The sequence below is a fragment of the Corvus cornix genome, chromosome 11 (genome assembly GCF_000738735.6).
Source record: "Corvus cornix cornix isolate S_Up_H32 chromosome 11, ASM73873v5, whole genome shotgun sequence".
In the NCBI taxonomy this organism is placed as follows: domain Eukaryota; kingdom Metazoa; phylum Chordata; class Aves; order Passeriformes; family Corvidae; genus Corvus; species Corvus cornix.
This window is the reverse complement of record NC_046341.1, coordinates 13,473,406-13,495,986: the sequence shown is the minus strand read 5'-3', so window position 1 is coordinate 13,495,986 and position 22,581 is coordinate 13,473,406. Positions and strand designations below refer to the sequence as shown.

The 22,581-nt window shown below is 40.0% G+C and overlaps 1 protein-coding gene across 2 annotated transcripts; it reads right to left on the bottom strand.

The window, feature by feature from the left end:
- Positions 1 to 3,686: 3,686 nt before the first annotated feature.
- On the bottom strand, positions 3,687 to 22,201 carry N4BP1 (NEDD4 binding protein 1). Of its 2 annotated transcripts, none has more exons than XM_039558231.1 (7): positions 21,791 to 22,199; positions 17,609 to 19,368; positions 13,022 to 13,152; positions 12,536 to 12,632; positions 11,186 to 11,293; positions 9,593 to 9,700; positions 3,687 to 7,519 (listed from the first exon to the last, which is right to left on the bottom strand). In XM_039558231.1, exons 1-7 carry the CDS (start codon positions 22,031 to 22,033, stop codon positions 7,219 to 7,221), a joined length of 2,748 nt encoding a protein of 915 aa, XP_039414165.1. In that variant the 5' UTR covers positions 22,034 to 22,199; the 3' UTR covers positions 3,687 to 7,218. The 2 variants fall into 2 exon arrangements, with proteins under 2 accessions (XP_039414165.1, XP_039414166.1); XM_039558232.1 differs by lacking the exon at positions 3,687 to 7,519 and adding an exon at positions 7,526 to 9,435 and having other exon boundaries at positions 21,791 to 22,201.
- Positions 22,202 to 22,581: the final 380 nt, after the last annotated feature.

Below are 22,581 nucleotides of genomic sequence, written 5' to 3'. Positions count from 1 at the left end.
GCACGTGGCTGCAGTTGTGCATTTCCTGTGGCATATGACACACTGCTCCAGATGGTGCTAATGGCATGGGACCTAAAATACCTTTACCTCCCACTGCAAATCTACATCTGATTTCCTTTCTGGCGGTATCACATTTTAGTGATATTCTATGAAGACAAAATATGGGCTTTTCAAAAATGTAAGTGCTTAAGTGCTGAAGCCACACTTTACCTGAAGCACTGTGGTCTTTCAGAAGTATTTATGTACCTATGCATTTCTGAAAATGCCACAGAGCTCCTTTCTGTATCTTTAGGCCCCTAAGTGCCTTGTAAAGCTCTGAGTATCTTCTTGAACAAAACCTGCCCTGTTAAACCAAGAAAAAAAGCCCAAAACATGACTCTCTTTCACTCTGGATTTGTAGATCATGTGGCATAGCAGAAGCTTAATTCAGGTGGGTCTGTCAGGTGTTTCCATAATATCAGTTACCCATCATTCCAGTATATATTCTGTTCACCTGGGAGCTAAATGACCTTGTCCTGCAGAGCCTTGCTTTGAGAGTCCAGGGGGAGTGGGGTATCACAGATGTCTTCAATATAGCAACCTGGTTGAAAGGGGAACACAGGAGAACACACTGCAGCCATGACAGTGTGTGCCATATACACACACACGTATATATACATATATCTTATTTCCTCCAAGATACACCTAACAGAAAATGTGCACCTATTTCCAAGACTGTTCAGTAGCCTAGAGTGTCAAATCACTTAGTAGAATACAGAACTCTCAGAAAGGCTCTTAATTCAGATCGAATGTTAGAAAGTGTAAAATTTTAAGTCTGTTGAACTTCTACTTTACAGTAGGATATGACTCAATACCCAGCCCTTTCCACAATTGGAGTCTGCACAGAGTGATGCAGTAACACTGCCTGTGGTACTTTAGTAAGTTGTTATAACTCACAGAGTCTTTTCTGAAATATAAACACAGTTTTCAAATAGACTGTCAGTTTTTTACTCATGATATTGAACTTGCTCCCTACACCCACCCAGTGTGTTTCAGAGGCTCTGAATGTTGCTGATCATATTCCCTACCCTTCTGCACACCGATATCTGATCAGCCCTCCTGCATTCACTAACCGTGAGATAGCCTGAAACAAGATTCTAATGGACAGATTTGTGCTTGTTTCACCCAGCAAGAAACTGGAAACCAATGTCCATAACTTCTATTTTTCATACTTAGAAAGAACCCCACTTTCATAGCAGGGTGCAGGACCATTGACTTTATTGTGTCAGAACAGCACGCAGCCTCTCCTGTTTGATACCAAACAAGGCTGCTTCTTGCCCACCAGCCTGCCCTCTTTAATTTAGGGAAATTCATCTTGCCTGTGTTTCTGTATGTTTACAGCATTAGGGGAGATCATGCTAATGAAACATTTTCAAAGTAAAGCTACTCCTTATTTTATAGGAGGAAGACAATATGTGCATGCAGCACTAGTATTTAATCCATAACCACCACAGCTAAACAGGAGTCCTATTAACAAGAAGGTGTCACATATACTTTAGATAGGGGAAAAAAGAACAGACTCTATTTCTGTCTCCACTCCTGCAGCACTGATTAACCAGTGGACAGATATTCACAATTTAAGGCAGACTCCCATTCAATCCTTTTCACTATGCATCACTCACCATTGGTGCATTATGAGACAAATAAAAGACAAGCAAGAGCCCATCAGTGAGGAAAGAAAGAAAAGGTTATAATATTTTTACAGAAACATTACAAAGTTATTTAAGCTGCTTTATTATTTGTATATAATTAAATATTATATTAAAAGAAATTATAAGCTCCCTTCTCAAATAGCTCCTCAAGCAGCAATTACATTCACCTCCTACCAGAAACATTTGAATAATGTCCCTGAAAGGCCCTGAGACTAAACCCACCAGATGGGATAGATGAGATATCCTGGGCTTTTGCATGAATTATTTCAATCCATCATCATTTGGAAGACTCATAGCTGCTGTAATATTGGAAAGCTTAATTTGATTTCCATTTACAAAGTAGGGCTTTGATGGATGCTATAAAACAAAGGATAACAATCCAGCTACTATATCTTTATCTTCTCTGCATTTTTGTTGACAGCAGAGAACTGAGGGCTCAGACTTGTGACCTACAAGAGTTTAAACCACTGTGCCAGCTGTGACAACAGAGAAACCAGCACAGAGCATCCAGCAAGGGCAGCTGCAATGAATCTCCTGCAATCACCCCCAATAACATTTTAGGCCACTACAACGTCTACTGCTTATGAATCAGAGCCCTAAATAATTTTTAGTCAAAATTAATGCATTGAATGGTTTAAACAAAAATAATCATGTGCACACAGTGAATTGATATAGACTCTGCAAATTAATTTCATGATCAGCCTAGCATTGTCTTAAACTGTTTCATTTCTAGTGCTACCTCCTTATTCATTTACCCAAAAGTCTGTTCCTGGTTCAAGTCTGGAAGGAAAACAAGTTTGAACATTGGGAAGCTGTGTGTTGATACTATATGTTTCACAATAAGTTACATTCAGCTCAGGAAATTTCTCTTTAGATTAGGTATGAGCAGCTGATAGACTTACAGGCCAAGAGCATAAAAATTTGGTTAAAAGTTAAAATATGGCAAGTTCTTTTTTTCCTAATGTAGAGAATCCTTGGATAGCTACAACTGTGACAGAAAACATTAATTTATTCCCAATGAATGCCAAATATTACTATTTTAATGCCCCTTCACTTCAGAATGTCAAGAATGCCCTTATCCATATTCTTGGTGTTCCGCCAGTAGATCTGGCAAAAGACTCTGATGTGCCTCTTTTAATTCAAGGCCCTCTGCTGTGAAGATCTCCCACACAAAGTATTTATAAACCACAATGTACCTCCTCCTTCTCCTCACAGAAAATATTCCCAGACATTCATGCTCTGCCTTTTAGATATTCCCAATTTCCTTCTCTGCAAAACACACCATTGAGCTGGGTGTGTTTGGATTCAGGTTGCAGAAATGCTCCTCACAGAAAAGGAGTCACCCTGCGAGTGGTTTCAGTATCGTTCAGTGCTGTGCGCTCCCAGGTCACTGCCCCAGTGAAAGGGCTGGTCCTGCCTCTGTCCTTGCATCCTGCTTTGCCCCTCACCAAGTGCTCGGCAGCCAGCTCTGCCCTCATGCGCTGATGGGAGGCTCTGTGATGCCTTCTCTGATTTTTAATAAAACCTCTGAACATCCGAATTTATCTTATTTATTTGTTTTTAGAATATAATTTCTCGTGCGCCGATATCTTAACTCCTGGAGATCAGAACTGTTCACTCCTGGAGATCAGAATTGTTCACACAGCAGACTTTCAGCCGCAGTTCTGAATTCAAGGAAGTCATATCAAGGGTAAATATATTACCACCAATTGCACTTGCCTATCAAACATAAACTGCCAGCAAACCAAAGGAAAGTCCCTGAGCCGGGAAGCAAACGGAACCTACCACACAGCAGTGAGGACACCAATAAAACACCGGGAGGAAAAACCCGAGCGAAGCTGTGCCCTCAGCCAGGGCCGGAGCACGCTCGGGCCGGGCCCATCGCGCAGCCGGGCGGGGCGCGGCCGGCGGCGCCACCTCCTGTCACCGCGGGGACCCTGCCCGGACCTGGACCATCCACACAATCCCAAAAAATTAGACAACCGAAGCGCAAACTGAGTTTGGATTCACCTTTAACGTTCTTTCTAAGAAGGGAGAGTGTGTGTGTTTGTATATCAAACACATGCAAGCCAGCCTTTTATTTTTGATGAATAGACTCTTAATATTTAGCTCAGCAAAGTTTTATCTTAAAATTAACAATACTAAGACTCAATATCTTGAATATCACATGCTCATTCAATAACCAGGGAGAAAAATTATACGACTTCGGATTTGAATCAAAATTATTCCTATATTTAGTGACAAATGATAATGAAATAAAAATTGATATATTTCAGCAGAACTCTGATGTCTTTGGACTGTTGTTTCCATTTAATTAAAAATATGTAATATTTTAGTTCTCTTATGTACACTTAAAATATAATTCCTGAAACAGTTAAAAATACTTAAGTGGAGACTGAAAAGAGGATCCAATGCATTCAAACCCAATTTCTTAAAAAATGCTTCCTTTGAATTAGCCATTTAAAATTATATAATGTAATCTGACAGAATTTAGCAAGCCACAAGGCAGACAGCAAAAACTTGGGATTGTCATACACAGTTCAGCGGAGTTTGAACAGTACAATGGAACCACATTCTAAACAAATGCATAAAATACACAGGTAAAAAATGTACAAATTTAAAATCCATCTGATTTTTAAAAGTCATCAATTGTCTACACCATCTTCTTGAGCACTGCAGTATTTCCACTGTATTCCCAGAGCTACAAACCAACATATACAAAATTGGTAGATTTATGTACAAAATTGAGCACAAACAGTAGCAGTCAGGGACACTCAGAATAGTCTGAACACCATGAATTACACTGTTGTAAGGCACTTGGGTTTCCATTCTGTGATAAAAAAGAGAAACTGAACACATCAGAGAAACACCTACTTATATAACCAGACTCCTCCAAATATCAGACAGCAGATTAGGTCTTGGAATCTGCAAAGTCATTATTATTCTAAACTGCATTTATGAAAATAACAGGTCTTATACATGAATTATAGCAGAGATACAACCTTCCCAATTAAACAGAGCCATCCCGAATATAAACCAGGCCCAGATCTAAAAATAGCATTTGATACAGCTACACAAAATTCTAGCAAGAAAGGCATTCATATCAAACACAGCCTGCAAGCTTGCAAAACAGAAGGAAACACTGCCAGCATTAGAAAGACGCTGTGTGAGTCATTGTTTGTCATGGAACTTTCACAGGCACTCTCTCTCTGGTTCAGAAATGCTCTTCCAAAACACAAGCTACCCTAATATGGCACTGAAACAGGAAGGAAAACAGCAGCACTAGCACCGACTACTGGGACTCATCTGAGCTTTGCTTGTTTACAACTGCAATAACACTGTTTACATTAAATGCCCTCAAAATGTAAGAGAAAAACTCCTTTCAACAGTTAACTGTTGCATTCGTCACAGATATCCTGCACTTGGCCTCACACCAGGAATCAGTCTCAGGACTTTACCCCTTTAAAGGGAAGGAGAGGGGAATGCCAAATCACTCACACATAGGGAAAGTCCCTGTTATTTTCCACTCAAAACACTGCTTCTAGGCCTGTTTTTCAGCAACCAAAGGTTGAATAGCACGAGACATGCTTCAGAAACAGACTCTGGAGAATGAAATAGAGAAAGAAGAAAGAGTACCAATCTCTTTGCTCTTGTGACAGGACTTGAGACTTGAAGCTGAGTTGGGGGGATTCAGGTTAGTTCAGGAAAAGGTTCTTCACCCAGAGGGTGGTTGGGCACCGAACAGCCTCCCCAGGGAAGTGGGCCCAGCCCCAAGCCTGACAGAGCTTGAGAAGTGTTTGGACAATACTCTCAGAGATGGGGTGGGATTGTTGAAGTGTTCTGTGCAGAGCCAGGAATTGGACTTGATGATCCTTGTGGATCCCTTCCGACTCAGCACTTTCTATGATCCTATGAAACAAAGATTACAATATATTTATACCCCACATAAGCACCTAAAAAGTGAAAACAACATATGCAACTAGGGATATACCTAAGGAAGACAAGTTCTTCAAGGCCCATGTTCACACATGCACACAGGCCCCAGGCAGTGCGAGGGAGCTGGTGATTTATTCTCTTACTATTTAATAAAATGATACCAACTGCAGTTGGGGATAACAGGCTTTAGGAGCCTGCCTAAGTTTTTATGGGGTTGGAACTTGGAGATTACATAACATTTCATAGGTAAGAACCACTTCTTGGCAAACATGTGCTGGTCAGAAGGACTCTGCCCCCCCACTAGCAAATTTCCCACACAGTTATACAGAATAAAAAATAATTAAGATTTGTCTGTTTGAATGTAGAAGCATATTAAAAGGCTTTTTGTTCTTGCTACAATTCTCTTTCAGGTTACTTGTGTTAAGGGAAGAGCAAGACTTTTCCTTCTGTTTCTGACTTCATAAAACATGTGAAAGGACCATGCAAAAAGACAGTCTTTCAAAAACCCCAGTTCCTCAGCATATTTCAGCTCTTTTGCATTTAAGCAAAGAGTGATTTCAGAGCCCATGGAACTGGAGAGAAAGCCATTCATGCTTTAGGGTAAGGCTCAGTATATTAGAAGTTGAACCCACATTTTTTTTACAGTCCAATTTGATTTCACTCATGTGAACACTTGGCACCAGAGACTGGTTAAAAAGGAAGGAATAACAGACTTAAGTATGTACAGAGATACAGACAAACAGCACTCTTAACTTTGCTCTGCTCTTGAAAGTGGTCCTATTGGTCAGCTTTCATAAATTATCTTCCTTTTCTCACCCCTCACTTTTGGGGTAGATCCCAGAACAGATCTAAAGGGGTAGAGCTGACTGCAGCTGTATCTCTGCACAAACCAGCCATTTCTATAGACAGCATCACATTCTGTTAACACCACACCATTCACACTTAGAACAGGTAAGGCAAAGACAAAACAGGTGTCAGTGCAATTGTTAAAGATATTAAAACTATTCTGAAGGAGTACTGATGGTCAAGATAATTTCCAATTTAAACACCAGTGTAGGTTTCAGATCTTTTAAAGCATTCAAAACACTTTCTCCCGATGAAAGCTGTGAATTTATACTTTCTCTTCTAACTACTCTGCACAGCATTTGCAGCCTAAAAGAGCAAATGGATTTTCACGCCCTTCCAGGGGATTCTCACGGGCCCATGGCCGCCACCTGCTGGCAGCTGCTCCCACACACGGGTCTCCAACTGACAGGAATTCTGCCTTCCAGGAAAAGGGTTTTGTAAACAGTACTAACACACTACTCAAAAGGGAGTACTGCTACTGCTTTAATAAGCAATTCAAGTTAAGCAGAAGATTTGGTTTTGTTTTTTTTCATAGAAAATATTACTACAAATCTTTAGTAGCAGTAGTTTTTAATTTACCAAAACCTGGCATCTATTAGCAACAGAATATACACAAAAATATCTTTGTTTATACAAATAAAATTGGGGTTTTAATATTCATAAAGTAACATAAAAGAGCAACATTTTTCTTCACATTGATAATCATTAGTCAGAGCAGTTGTGATATAAAAGCTGTGTATAGCATTCAGTCAAGCACCATGGCAGACAGTGCATTAAGATCTCTCATGAATGGATGATTAGCTAGTATTTGATCAATCTTCTGTCTTTGATCATAGTCAGGAAAAATTTTAATCAGGGCTTCTCTTAGCTGGACTGTTTCTGAGGCAGATCTCTGTGGTGGAATTGCTGGACGAGGCGCTGTGTTTTCTTCCCATGGAAGCCATGGGGATGAATCGTGCACTTTGCCTCCAGGCTGTTGACTGCTACTGGTCTCAGAAGAATATTGTTCACTGCTCTGTAAAGCCTTTTGTGTTGACCAAGAATCTCTGTGGAACAAAATAAAACTTTTTATTAAATTAAGCTAAAGGAGATGCTAGCTGTAGCTCTCTCTGTACAAGAGAGAGAGAAGAAAAATGTGTATAACTTAAACTTCCCTGGTGCTCAGCTGGTTACTGACTCGAATCAAATGATGAGCATTCTTTCAAAGTGAAACAAAACCAGAGGTGTAACAGTTCTCAGTCTGAATCTGGAATAACTAACAACATTAATATCATTCAGGAATAGTCTCAATATGCTGTGAGTACTTTACTTGGCAGATTACAGCCACAGTCAAAGCCTATTTTATGAAGGTATAGATAAAAAAATACATTGAACACATGTACACTGACATGGAACATGTGAAAATACTGACAGACCAAAGGGGCTTCCAAGATTGCTTCACAAGACTAGTCCTCATCTACTTTTGCTCTTGAGTGAGCTCTGCTCCTATTGAGACCAGGACCTTGTTTCCTTTGTATGATATCCTTAATAGGGCAATGAAGTTGTTTTAGCGGTCTCAGGATTCGAATACTCTTCCATAAATATTGAGATTTCATTTCAGACTTTAAAAAATTGTTGCTACTCTATACAGTGCTAGCACTACAAAATTTAAAGCTCAGTCTACTTCAGATGCCAGCAGATACCAGAGAAATGTGAAGTGGAACTCATGTTACAGTCTAGTTTCCTACCACCAAGGAAACAGTATCTAAATTACAGAGCTCTATTTTAAAAGCATTTGAGTTATGACACCTCCCATTACTCAGCGTGGAAAGGTTTTGTAATTGCTGAAGATCCTTCATGTTTCTGATCTTGCTCCTGGTGCCAATTATGCTTTCTGCATTATTTAACTCATGTAGAAAAGTCACAGTGAAGAAACAAAATAACTCTTTGCACTGGCAGTTTTTCTCTGTCTTACCACACCACCCCCCACCGCCAAAAAAACCCCCAAACCCAAACCAAACACCAAAGCCTAATTCCAGTTCCAAGTTTACAGATAAGAAACCAAACCCTTCTGTGGTCTTCTCGAAAGACTCTCTCCACTTCTACAATCACACTCACCTACCTCTCAGAACACTCTGTTTTCATTATATTTATCTCAGACACAGGCAGGTAAAACACAGTGTTCCAAATAACATCTCAAAGGTTTTGTACTAGAGCTTGAATACTTAGCATTTCCTTCTGGAGTTCTAGCACTGCACTTGCTTTTTTAATGTCAACACACTTATTTTCAAAGCATCTTGTAACCTATGGTATATAAATGTTCCACTTTCCTCAAATGTTTCCAATAGATGAGATTCTTGCTTAGTCTTTGTATTAATCCTTAAGTATAGCTTGCCTTTTCTATTGCAAATTTTTAAGTTACCTCACTTGTTTTTGAAAGCCCTCTGAATACTCCTCAGAATTATTAGCCTTTCTAATTCCTAAACTGGTGAAAGAACAGCAGATTGTGCAAAAGAGCAAACTAATTCTCAAATCTTGGCAATTCATGCAAAGCAAATTCATACTTTGAATATGTGCACATTTAAAAAGTACATTAATCTTAAATGAACAATATATGTATATTATTATTTACAACTATTACTCAAATACGAATGGATTTCATTACAATGCCTCAAAAATTGTTCTGACAACAGTAAGGTACCCTCAGCCATGAAGTGAAGTGTCTCCCCTTCAACAAAAAAACCTGAGTGCAGTGTTTGTAGCCCCTATTGTCCCACTATGATAAGTGACCAGCCAAGGTGTCTTAGACAACATCAGTGTAATTAACAACACATACCCACATCTCTGGCACCTCTGGGCGCTGTTAGCACACCCGTGCATGAAAGCCACCACAGTCAAATCTCAGAAGAAGCTTTTGTCTTACTTATCTTAGTTCTCAGAGATCTTGATTAGAGGCAGATGTTACCAGCAGTTTCTGAATGAACTGAAGTAACAGGAGAAACACGGTTTTTTGTTAAACTGCTTCATGCTACAGTGTTCCTACTTTACTGTGCTTTACAGGTGTATGAGTGGACCAGGAGAACAGTTTATTTCAAATGTGAAATAACTGCGTCAAACAAAAGGGAAAACAGTGTTTATACCTAGAACAGCCTTCACTTCGAAGGAAGTCATCTAATCTGGGTCCATTTCTTCCCAAAGGATCATCAGGAACCATAAATATGTCACCAGCAAAAGTGTACTGGAGCAACCTGCAAGAGAGTTCTTTTAAATAACAAGGTATTACACCCTTGCTGTCCTTCACCTTTGTAGCACAGGATGAATTTCCTTAGAGCAGACACCACATCAGGAGTCCCTGAAGATTAATTAGTAAACCCAACTGAGATACAACCAGCATTTCTTGTCAAAATAATTCAATAGGAGCTGTGAACTCTTCCTATTACACTGCAGAACAGGGAGCTTTGCTCTTTTTTTTTTTTTTTTTGACAGCAACTCTTTTACGACAGAAATTTTGCAACCAGACCACAGTGGAATTTTCTGGGTGATTAGAGATTTTTTTTGGTTGTTCTAACTCCCCCTCCTTGCAAGGATCTTCAGTCATGTAGCTCAAATGCCTGTTAGCAGAAAGCTACACAACTAGCAAATACAGCATTAAATGTTTACAGTTAAGACACAAAGCTTTTTTTCTGGAATTGTTTTGGGACAGGTAGAAATCTGCATTGAAAAAAAACCAGTTCAACTGAAATTTGTCTGCCAGGAATAGATTTGGTACAGAAGTAAAACTAATAGCAGATGTTAACACAAGCTCTTAAAAAAACCACAGACTAGGGATTACATGCCAAGTATTCTTGCTAAAATTCTGGAGAACAGAACCTCACTTGGGTAGAATTCATTCAAGAAATAATGTAAAGCCTACATGATTAGCCAGCATCAACTCCACGGTCTTCCAGCTATATTGTGAGAACCCAGGGCAAGTTCTTAGTTACTTATTTCATTAGACCTATACTGATCTTAGCCACTGTAACAGATGTATCCTCAGAAGACGTTAGGGAGATTGAGGGATTAGTGGGAAATTTCACTAACAGAAGATCACACCTTAACAGTAAAATAACCTGATTTACCTGAAAGAGAAAAAAAATCCCAACGAACTAACACAGAAACAAAAAGTAACAAGAAACAAATTCCACAAGATGAAGCAGAGATATCTGATAACTAAGTGAACTCATCTAAACCCAAAGAACAACCATTGCAGGGAAATGGCTACATGGATATGCTGCAAGTGTTCATTTTGTTTAGCTGTGCCAATCTGTCCCACTTGAGTAAGGAGTGATTGATTCTGAACAATTAAAAGTGACACTCTACATCCTCATCAGCTACCGTGTCTCCTTGAAAAAAATAGGCTTTCAAACAAGAGAGGCTGTGAAAGTGGACTGCTCTAACAAGATCCAACACCGACCTTCAGAAGTGACACAGGTGTGCTGTTACACCCAGCTCCTGTTTATGTGAGCAATTACAGACATACATGACAGAATATATGAATAGTAGGGATATTAGACTACTCAACACATGGCTGTAAGGACATAAATCACCACACTGAATCACAGAGTACTTTATTTGGATCTATCAGAATTGCATGACAGATTAAATAAAAACAGTGAAATCCCACATGTAGGTAGAGTACCTACAACTGCAGGGACAGACATCCTTTTATGATTTCACAGAAATTCAATAATTACCTCTTTTGAATAATTTCTCTCCAGGCAAATGATTCTGTCACAAATTCTCTGAAGTTATCATTAGTCACAATAACACCTCCAGTTTTAACAGCAAGGTGTAATAAAAACCTGTAAAATTAATTTCAAAGATCACTAAGATAATTTGTTTTGCTGGAAACAATCCAAAGATCTAGAAAACTAAACATTTCATCATTCAAAAGTAATCTATTTCCATGAAAACAAGCACCTTGATTACTAGGAAATTACTCTATTTTTATCCACCTTAAACTTAGAACAACATTTTCGGTAGCATGCATTTATTTCGTGCAGCAGAGTCGTCATGGGGTTTTCTTCCCCATTAAAAAAAACAACCAAACAAACCCACACAAGCAAACCCCCCCAAACCCATGATCTAAATATTTGCAGAGGTAAATAGCTTGGTTTATGGAACAGTACAGTATTTATTACACAATCCAACACAAACTCATTTCCATACACTTTTTTGCTTAGCATTAATGTCTGTGTTCTGCATGTTAGTTGTTTGCTCTGTCAACAATTCTTAAAAACCTTTTTGTTAAATAAATTATGACAAAACGTAACTACTGATTTATTAAGAAAAAAACATGCTTGCTTTCTTTTATAACCTCTCTAAAAACATGTTTTTTGCCATTTGAAACTATTTTAGCCATGAGATAATGGATGGTGTCCTTTTAAAGGAAGTGAACACTTTTAACAAAAGTGCAAACATGTTATTGTAACAATTATTTCCACAGTAATCTCAGCTGTGAATACTGCACTGACAGAGCATTTCTTATGAAAGACTGGGTGTATATAAAACATCAGCGAAGTATTCTGTGTCTTGCTCACTGAAAGATGATCCCCATATTTTGAAGTTGATCTTTGGTGCTCATATTAACTTGGAAGTTCACTGGCTTACACATTGTTACAAATACACTGCTCCAAACACACAGCAATGTCTGTGTGCCAACATGGCATCAAGAAGAAAATGGAGCTAAATAGTATCTGATCAGTAGCTGATCTATGGCCCAAGCATAAAAGGCAATTCAGGGATAGAGTGATGACCAGGAAAGCATAAAAACATTACTGGAAGATTAATTTCTTCAGACTGCTTTTTTTTTTTTTTAAATTGCCACGAAAATTTTTAATTCTCCATTCCTTTCTTGAGTACATAGGAGTGTTTCCTACAACAGTGAAATAATGTAACAGATGCAAAGCCCAGTCTTAAGTTGGATACATAGCTCTGTCTAGAGAGGTTGCAGAACTAGCAATTAAACCACTCATGAAATATTAAGCTTTTACAACCACTAGTCAGATGTTTAAAAAGACTTTAAAACTATGTATATTCTGTACCTGTCATCATGAGCAGCAATTCTTGCTCCTAAGACCATCCTTGCAGGGGTTAAAGACAATATTCCAACATCCTCGAGTTGTGTTAAGAAATTCTGCTCTGTTAAAACATGACTTGACAATTAGTCTGAGATATAATTAGCAAAGAAGATGGGCTATTTTTTGTACCAATTAAGCTATAGAAATGATATTGATACCTGAAGAATTGCTCATAGTGTAAAAATGGGGAAGAAGAGGTCAAAATGAGAAATTAAAGAGCAAACAAAAACTAACCTAAAAAGGCCTCCACTGATGGCACACCTGTTAGCCTAAATAGCATTTCAGGGTCTCACACTGTGTATGGAAACCCAATTACTCATGCTGAGCAGCCAGACTGCTCCTGCTTAACATTTGATGAAGCATTCCTTCTCCATTTATTCTTCACAGAAGTATCCAAAGAAATAGTTACAGTCTGGTTTAATTAAGACAACGTTAAGAAACATCCCTCACCTGTAATGGAAGGGTCACGTCTTGTTCTCCACTGTGGAACGAATACAGTAATATTTCTGTGGCCACGTTTCCAAAAGTAGTCAACAGCTATTGCAATTCCTCGACAGGAGAAGAATTTCCTTAGACCGTGACTGAGGGTGAAAGAAAAAGAAGGGAGATTAAATTCACTAGGGTTTACTACCATGAAAACAAAGAAAATGGAACAAAACCTTGCAAAGTGAAGCTGCAAGTCCCACATAGAGCCTCAGGAAAAGAAAAGGCAGACAGGTGCTCAAGATAAGGAATCTTATAAATGGAAAAGATCTTCAGTGAAAGAAGAGAACAGATACATCCCTTTGCAACTTTACAGCTCAGTCTCCTTTCAGTTTTCAGTTGTATTTAAATTTAATACAATTTAAATTTCAGAAAAATCAGAAGCGGGTTTAGCTTTAAAAAAGAGGCCAACAGTGATGACTTCTGAAGTCTATTGAGTACAGATTAAGACTATAATAATCCAATATTGTGGTAGTTTCAAATACAGTCCTACTACAAAACAGAACACCCTTGGTTCAACTGATTACCAAGGATTACATCTGAGCAGTTCTCTGATAATCTATCAGGGCCTCCTCTCCCTTAATTTCAACAGTCTGAGCTATTGTTCTGACACAAAATAATGAAATTTCTTGGAAGAAAGATTTTCAAAACTTTGTATTTTAGCATTAATCTTTCTTCTCCATTTAAAAATATAAGATGCTCACTATCTGTTTTTACAACTCCCTTAAGTGACTTTCCAGAAAAATCAGCAACTACCTAAAATGAGGGACACAAAGATTTGAGTTGATGGCCTTGTGAGGCCCTTCCCAACTGGAATTATCCCAATGAACCTATCTGCCTATTTAATTTAATTCCTTCCCAATTTGAATTATCTCAATGAACCTATCTGCCTATTAAATAAAAGGCATAATTAACTGTCTAAGCAGACTCCACCATTTTCATAGAGGCTACACTTAGACAAACAAAGATATGATTCCCTAGAAATGACACATTGATTGATCACTGACAGCATGAGCAGCCAAAGCATTTCCTGCAAAATAGTGTATAATCTATGTTTTGAATTGGATGTCAAATCACTAAAAGTACTTAAAACAATAAACGAGCAAGTGGTATTTCTTTCTTAAACCAATCTCCCAGTTAAAATGCAAGTGCATATTATAACCCTAATAGTAAGCCCTGTCAGTTTTGAACAGAATCTTATCTTTAAGCGCTAGTTTAACCTACCAAGAAATCTTCCCAACAGAAAGGTCTTTAATAGATTTCTATGGAAATATATTTTACAGTGAAACTCAGCCTTTAGTAGCATTCATTTATCCTTTTGCAGTTTTGTAAATTCTTTTAAAAATATGTTTATCAAAATTTAAATCTATTAAGGTTCTCCGAATCTGGAGAGAAATTCTATATGTAGAAAGGCAGAAAAATAAGTAAGCCACAACTGAAATATAAAAGGCAAAAAAATCTCACTTAACAGAATTTCCAGAGGAAAAAAAAGTACTATGCCACACTTGCCCTTAATAAAATTAAGAATTCTTGGTGTCAAGAACACTCAAATAAAGGAATAGAACAGTCAAATAAAGGAATGCAATTTTCAAAGAGTTACTCTTTGTAAACCTTCTGGGACATAAACTTAAAATGCAGTCATCATCCCACTAATTTAAGTTAGGTATCCTATTCATTAAATTAGAAAACTTTAAAATATTTTCAATGAATTAATGGTTTTCAACTGGACTTCAAGAAATGCAGAGGTCTTGACATTCATGTCAAAATTCATGCCTTCTCTGATTTTCCATTGCCCTGTTTTAGAGCTCTAAGCCGGCTGAACTACACAGTGCACTGTTTTTTAAGTTTTTTTAAGCTTTGAAAAGCAGCTCTTGATTTGTCCTGAATGATCACAAAATCCTGCTCTGCTACAAATTAAAAAAGCGTGCAAATAGAAGCAACTTAACTTTATCAAACATGTAGAATTAATGTAAACTATAATACGAATAAACTGCTAAAACTGTTAAACTAAAAGAAATATGAAATGCTTTAACTGAATTAGATAAACACCTGAAGGGACATCAAATCACCACAGCAATACGGTCTTTTCAAGATATCCATCTCAAAGACTGCATCTGTTCTCCAAATGCCATTGCAAATGCTGGCTTTGCCTGTCCCAGTTCTTTAAAATCCTGTGAAGGCCCTACAAAGGTATTACCTAAATTAAACAAAAGATGATCATAAGCAGCACAAAGCAGCAAAATAGCAGGTTGCCTTCTGGGACATGTAACATTTTCCCTTTGGTTTGTAACTAAAGTAAATACTGTTGCAATTTAGTGGTCTGGCTCCTTAAAGAAACACTGTCAAAGGTATTGCCAAAGGCAGGGTTTGACATGAATTTGTGAAAATATGGCTTCACAGAGTTCAGAGGCAACATTCACTCTTGTGAACCTGTGACGAATAAGTCCATTATTTACTGCACAGGTTAAAGCATACTAAGATCAAATTACAATCAATTTGGAATGATTTACACAGAAGCCAGGAATGCAGAAGGAGGTGAGGGTGCAAAGCATATGGATGCAAAGATAAGGGTGCAAAAGTGTTTAGCAGCACTTAATCATCAAGTACTTTAACAAAGCAATTCCACAGGGCTCACTATAGTTACAACAATGACTATAATATAACAATGACTATAAAATGCAGATTTGAGGCAGTAACATTCATACCATGATCAATTCAGACACATACAGGTACCCAGTGTAAACACCTAATTCTCTGTGCCTAAGGTACTCATCAACAAATTCCACTCAGCATCATTGAAATGCTCACACCAAGTCCCTTTGCATTTCCTAGCAGGCAAGGGTCACACCTCAGGAAGTGTGGAGAGGTGTGTGGGAACTTTGCCATCAGGAACAGTCCTTTGAGTATCACAAAGGTGAGGATTCGTGAGCTCTGAGCAGTGTCCCACTCGAGGGAGGTGCTGGCACAGCTGCTGAGGCCCAGGAGAGCCCAAAGGGCCTCATTCAGGACAGGTATTTATAAGGCCGCAGGATGACTGGCCAGCAGTAAGTTTCCCCCCCGGCCATAACCCAACTCGGTAACTCCTGGTCGTTCTTCCCCAAAGAGCAGGAACAATGGTGCCCATCCACTTGGGCTATGATTCAGGTAAATTCTTTACCAAGGCTTCAAAGGATTATTGCTTATCCTTCGTTTCCCACCTTGTTTGAGCAGCTGATGTTTCCGACTGGATGCACCAACACAAGTACATATCATTCACACACTATTCTACCAAGATAATTCCATTCAATTATTCTTTCATTCTGAATTCCTTCCACATTTTAATACAATTTAAATTACCCAGCAACTGGATATTGCAGTCTGCCTGCAAAGGCCTGTTTTCAGCATACAAAACCAGGTAATTTTTTAAAATACTTGTTAGAAGCTAGGGTAAACTCTGGGCTTTTTCTCATTCCACAAGCACCCTGAGACAATGTGGTAACAACAGATCAATGTGCTGCACATGTCAAAAGAAAAGATTCTACAGCTTTTGCAGTTTTCCAGACTTAAGACATTAGGCAAGCAATGATTCAGAAACCCATACAGCATTAGTCTAAGCATGTGGGTGAGGCATTAAGACCCACACTCCCATCAAAAAACCAAACCCCACAAAACTCAGGGGTCAAAAGAACCCTGAGCCAGCATAGGCATGGAAGCAGTTCTCAAGGTATTGAGAAGTAAAACTGAGTACAATTCAAAGCAATTTTGCAAACAAATCTTCCCTTTATAAAATGCAAGAAAATAATGAGGCTTTATTTATCCAGAGGGAAGCTCCAGGAAGCTGCATGATCAAACCAACAGGCCCCCAAGCATTGATCATTTAGTAGAACATTTGAATTTCTGGATGATTCTGCTATTTTGAGGCAGCTCTGTCCTTTACATTTCATAACCAGTTTTCATTTGGTTGACTAGAAGGCACCAGGTGTTATATAAACTTTCTTGGGAGTGTATGCCAATAGCACCCAGCTACTATGCCCTATTCCAACGTGGGGTGTGTGCAGCCCAGCTGGTGTGCAGGGCAATCCACTAGGGTGCATGAAGGAAATATCAGAACCTCAGTAATGCACATATATAGTTGGTAAATATACATACATACGCAAAAAATAACAGGATCCAAGCACTAATATGCAATGCTGTTAGAGGCGAAATATGTCACTATTAAATGAGAACCTCCACTTTAAAACTACAAGATGTTAAGAACACAAAAAAACCCCAAGCCCTGGAAACTGACAATAAGTTAACCTCTTTATTAGGCACTGGCAAAGCAAATTAAATTTCATGCGTAACACCAACTGCAACAGAGCAAAGCTTGCCCTGAGATTACTTCTGACTGAAGTGTTACATTGAGCTGAACATGGGTGATTCAAAACTGCCTCTGAAATGGCGTAACTGTGTGTATATGCACACCAAAAACCTAGCCAGCAAAACCTTTACACATGCCACTGCAACCTCTTAGCCCCTATTTCACCTGAAAGTTCATTGAACTCTTAAGAGACAACTGAAAAGAACAATACTTACGAAATTGCAACATTGCTTCCATCAATAATTATATGTTTTAAATATGGTTTTCCAGGTTCATTTATCAACTCCAGTCTGTATGGCTTCTTCAGAGAGTCCAAAAATCTTTGAACTCCAGTAACTGAATGATCTGGATGTGGTCCCACTGTATCTCTGTCTGGATTCGAAGGATGTTTTTGTGAAGACAGTAACTGGTCTGGGACAGGGTTGTCACAATGTGAGGTTTGGGAAAGGCGCTGGTGGAGAGGCCTCGCTTGAGCAGAGCTGCAGGGTCCCAGCTGCTGCTCAGAACTAGGGTGGCTGTTTTGTACAGTTGAGGGCCCTGCAGATTGTTGCTGAAATGCAGTTTTACTCTTACTTGAGATACACTGCACATCTGAGCTCCCTCTGGCTACAAAGTCAACATCTTTTAGAGCTCCAGCTTGCACAGCGCTGAAAGTTACCCCACCATCAGTTTCCATACTGCTTGACCTTGAGCTGTGATTCTTACCAGGACCGTAAACATCTCTCTGTTTATAGCATAGAACTGAATTTTTGCTGGGAGGGGAAGCAGATTTGTATACCAATCTATGCATTTTATCTTCTGCACCAACTTGCGTGTCTGGAGCACCTCTTACTTTGTGATACTCATTTTTTGTCTCCTTTGAAGTATGACCAGATTTAAGTGGACTTTTATTCCTAGAAATCCCTCTGTCTTCTAGCTTTTGTGAATTACTTACATTATTTCCTAGAGGAAGATTGATAGTTCTAGGCTTTTGAAATGACTGTTCATGTTCTTTTTTAAACTTTAAATTTTCCTTTTCAATTTCTTCTAGCAATATTAGTGGTTCTACAGATTGTCCCAGGATACCAATAACTTTTTCTACAATATTTTGGGAATATCCCATTGTTCTGAAAAAGTTCACAAGAATCTTATATTCCATTTCCTCAGTGAGAGCATCACCTTCTTTAAGACAGTAGGTAGAACCATCTGATTCATTGCAGCTATCCAAAACCAGATCAATAACTGCATCAGTATCTGAAGGATTCTTGTGTAAAGCAGATTTCACTTGCTGATCATTTTCCAAAGAGAAATGCTTTTTAGGGAGCCTTTCCTCCTCATCAGAAGACCTTCTTTTACATGAGTGCCTCTCTTTAAAGGCCACTGCCTCTAACAGAGGGTCCTTTACAGGAACAAACCTTGTTTCAGGAGTATCAGAGAACACAGTGTCCATTTGCTTTGTAAGCTCAGTGACAGGTGTGCCAGCATTGCTTCTTGCTTCCTCCCCATCTGCCCTTCCATCTCTGTTTGCAGCAACAACTTTGGAGGTGCTATTCTGTCCAAGCACTTGAGGGCTTTCAGAACCTGTGAGATCTATGATATCACTCTCCCCTTCAGAAGCATCAGCTTGGGTGAGAGCTAAGAGTTCTCTTTTTAGTGCACTAGGCAAAATCAGTAAATCCATTGTATACTTATCTGCATGTGCTTCCACAAATTGTCTGAACTGCTTTTTAATCTCTGATTCATTGTCATTTAATAAGCTTTCATTATTTTCAAAAAGCTTCACGAACTGCTGCACATGACTTTGAGCCATAACAACAGCTTCTGCACCCCCCTTAATACTGAGCAATCCCATTTCCAGCACTGTTACATCAGCACAGGTATCCTGAATAAGACTGTTGAGAAACAGGCTCTGTGCACCAACAAAGATGCAGTGCATGTCCTTTGGGTAGTACTCCTTTTCTTCTAGTTCAGGTTCACACAGTCCCTTGATGTACTCCTAAGTGGAGAAAGAGAGCAAAGTGAATAGTTGTGAAAACCTAAAGTATTCAGTTAGTTTTTATTAGGTCAGTAATGGACAGGTTAGAAAATAAAGCAAACTTAGCATAATGAATGTGAGAAAGTAAACATTGTCAGTAAACAAGACAAAAGAAATAAAACACCAATATCTAAAATTATTTTTAAATAGATCTCATAGAAGCCTCTCTTTTACCTCCTCTTGTTTATACCTGATAGCAACAGGTTACTTAATTTGTAGATCAAACCGTTTAAAAGATCAGACCATCAAAAGAGATTTATTTTCCCATCCCCATTCTTTGGTCAAAGAGAACTCTTCAGGAACAAATGCTTTTCACCAGAGTTCTACCAAGTCCATAAGCCTGAACTTCTAAAACAATTTCTGAAGTACATTTCCTAAGCTTTATCACACCAGCAGCTATCCTATATTTTTGCTACTGACTGAGAAAACTCCAAGCTCCAGATACTTCTAGTGTTCCTGAAGTTCAGGTTTTTCAAAGATTAAAAAAAAAAAAAATAAAAATCCACTTGCTATTTCTGCTACCTGTAAGTTACTACAGGTAAATTCACTATAGTACCTTGTTTTAAATGTGTCAAGAACACAAAACTCTGTCAATAGAGTATACTGTTTATTCTTTCAGATAGCATTATTTTTCCCAAACTGCCTCTTTCAGGTCCCTAAAATTCTTTAATATAGTGAAACCACCTTCTAAGCTGCAGTCATTGTATTTGCAGAATCCCAAGATTACCACATTTTATTATCTATATTTACTCTCAAACATTAAACTTCTTTTAAATGGAACTGAGAACCAACACAAGGTAATGAATAATGTAACACCACTTCCTATCACCTCTTGACTTACATCATCACGAATATCAAGGCAGGCTGCCTCAGGAGCATATCAGTATAAACTGCTTCCGCAGCAAAACCCACAGGGTTACTCTCCACGCCTTAGTCATCATATGACTGCTTTTGCAGAGCAACAAGATAACAACGTAACTGGTGAAGAGGATGCTCTAAATCTGGGAACTTTTTTTTTAAACTAAGCAGCACAGGAGAACGTACACATTACATCTGACTGATGAATTAAAACACAAATTATTATCACCAAACCTTTCAAAGGGAGATAAAGATGATTGTTCAATTGTTCACACTTTCTATTCAATAATTCCTCCAAACAGTGTCTGAAAAGTGCTCTATCTATAAGAGAAATCAAGTTTCTCATACCCTTTAAAGTATTAGAAAACATTTTTTATCTTGTTATGAAAAATAACGATTAGAAAACTGAAATCTTGTGCTATTTATTTCTTGTGCTTTAATTTCCTGGAAAAAAGTGAAGATGAACTGCAGATGCCTAGAGAAGAATAGCTACCTGTAACAGTTTCTGGATTCTCTAAGCCCAGGCAAATTGGTTCAGAGTAAATTTCAGAGTCAAGTAATTCAACCCCCTATATACTCATAGTATTTTCCTTACAACTCATTGTAAGGAAGTGCATTACACGTTAAGGAACAGGTGTTTTACACAGTTAAGGAATCAAGTTTTGAAAGCGTGCTGTCAAGTCTGAAATCAGTCACAAAACACATGCTCAAGATCCCCACTACCATCCAAGCGTAGTTAAACAAACAGACCGACCAACGCCCACATATCGAGATTCTGGGTTTGAAAAAGACCTTCAGCCTCGATACAGCTCACACCAAAATTCTCATCACATGATTCAAACAGCTGTACTTGCCAAGTTCACTATGACTAATATAAATTTCAGCACTACTGCTGAGGAACTCCCCCCCAAAGGTTAGTTGTGCAAGACATTTAACACGTGTGAAGATACTTCACAGCAAGTGTTGTCCCCTCTGAGACACAACCCGCATAGATGGTTTTCTTAACGCGTTAGAGCTGGGTTAAAAAGAGAACCATGTGCTCCAGACTGGCGAAGTTCAGATTCGACAATTTTTACATGAAGGAAATACTAGCTGCGTTAAGTTTTAGTGAGAGCTTTGCTAACGAGCTACTAAATGCCACCGAATAAACGAAATCTGTAAGGCAAAACATGGCAACGCCCAAACATCTCCGAGGAATTCTTGACTTTGGGAGGACGAACGAAAGCGAAACATTTTAATCTCGCTTGAAAACAAAACTCGGCCCATCCTCACCGGTGTTACCCCTCACCGGCGGGCTGGACTATTTCATAACGCGGTGCCCGTGAACTTTGCACTTCTCAGCTGAGTTGTTTCGCTTTATTCCCTACGCTTATGTCAACACGGCCGGAGACTCCCTGGCACCGGGCACACACCCACCTGCCAAGGCAGCGCCGCTTGTTTCCTCCTGGGGCACTGGGCTTTTCCCCACCCTTTCTTCCTCCAACCCGCGGCCCCGGCCGTACCCGGCCCCGCACCCGCCCCGTACCTTGGCGCTGCCCACGGCCTTCGTGCAGCCCGCCAGCTGCACCCAGATCCTGGCACTGGCGTTGGGCGGCGGCAGCGCCGGCCGCCAGTCAGCCTGCGCCCCCAGCACGGCCAGCCGCACCTCGAACAAACCCTCGATGCGGCCCCGGCTGCGCTCCAGGAGGCGGCTCTTCTCGGCGGGGACGGTGAACTCATCCACCCTGGGCCCCGGCGCGGAGCCGTGCGGTGTCCGGCGGGCCGCCATCAGCGCGGGGCGCGCAATCCCATCGCACCGGGAGCGACGACAGCGGGAACCGCGACACCGGGAACCGCCGCACCGACCACCCGCGTCATCAGCCCGCGACGGCGCCAGGCAGCGCCCGCCCGCAGCCGCGCTGCCGCGGTTAGCACCGGGAGCCTAGCCCCGCCCCCGGCCCAGGCCGCGCCCCCGCCCGGGCCTCGCCCCGCCCCTCGCGCCCCGCAGTGTGGGCGGTGCCGTCCCGCCCCCTCAGGGCGCCAGGCCGGGCGGGGACACCGCGGGTCAGCTGTGCCACCCGTGCCCAGGCAGGGCCGTCCCGGAGCACACGGCACAGCATTGCGCCCAGACAGTTCTGGAATATCTCCAGGGAGGGAGACTGCACAACGCCTCTGGGCAATCTGTTCCAGTGCGCAGTCACTGCCCAGGACAGAAATTCTTCCTCGTATTCAGGTGGAACTTCCTGTGCATCAGTTTCAGCCCCGAGCAGAGTCTGGTCCATCCTCTTGGCACCCCCTCTTTAGATATTTATACACATTAATGAGGTCCCCTCTCAG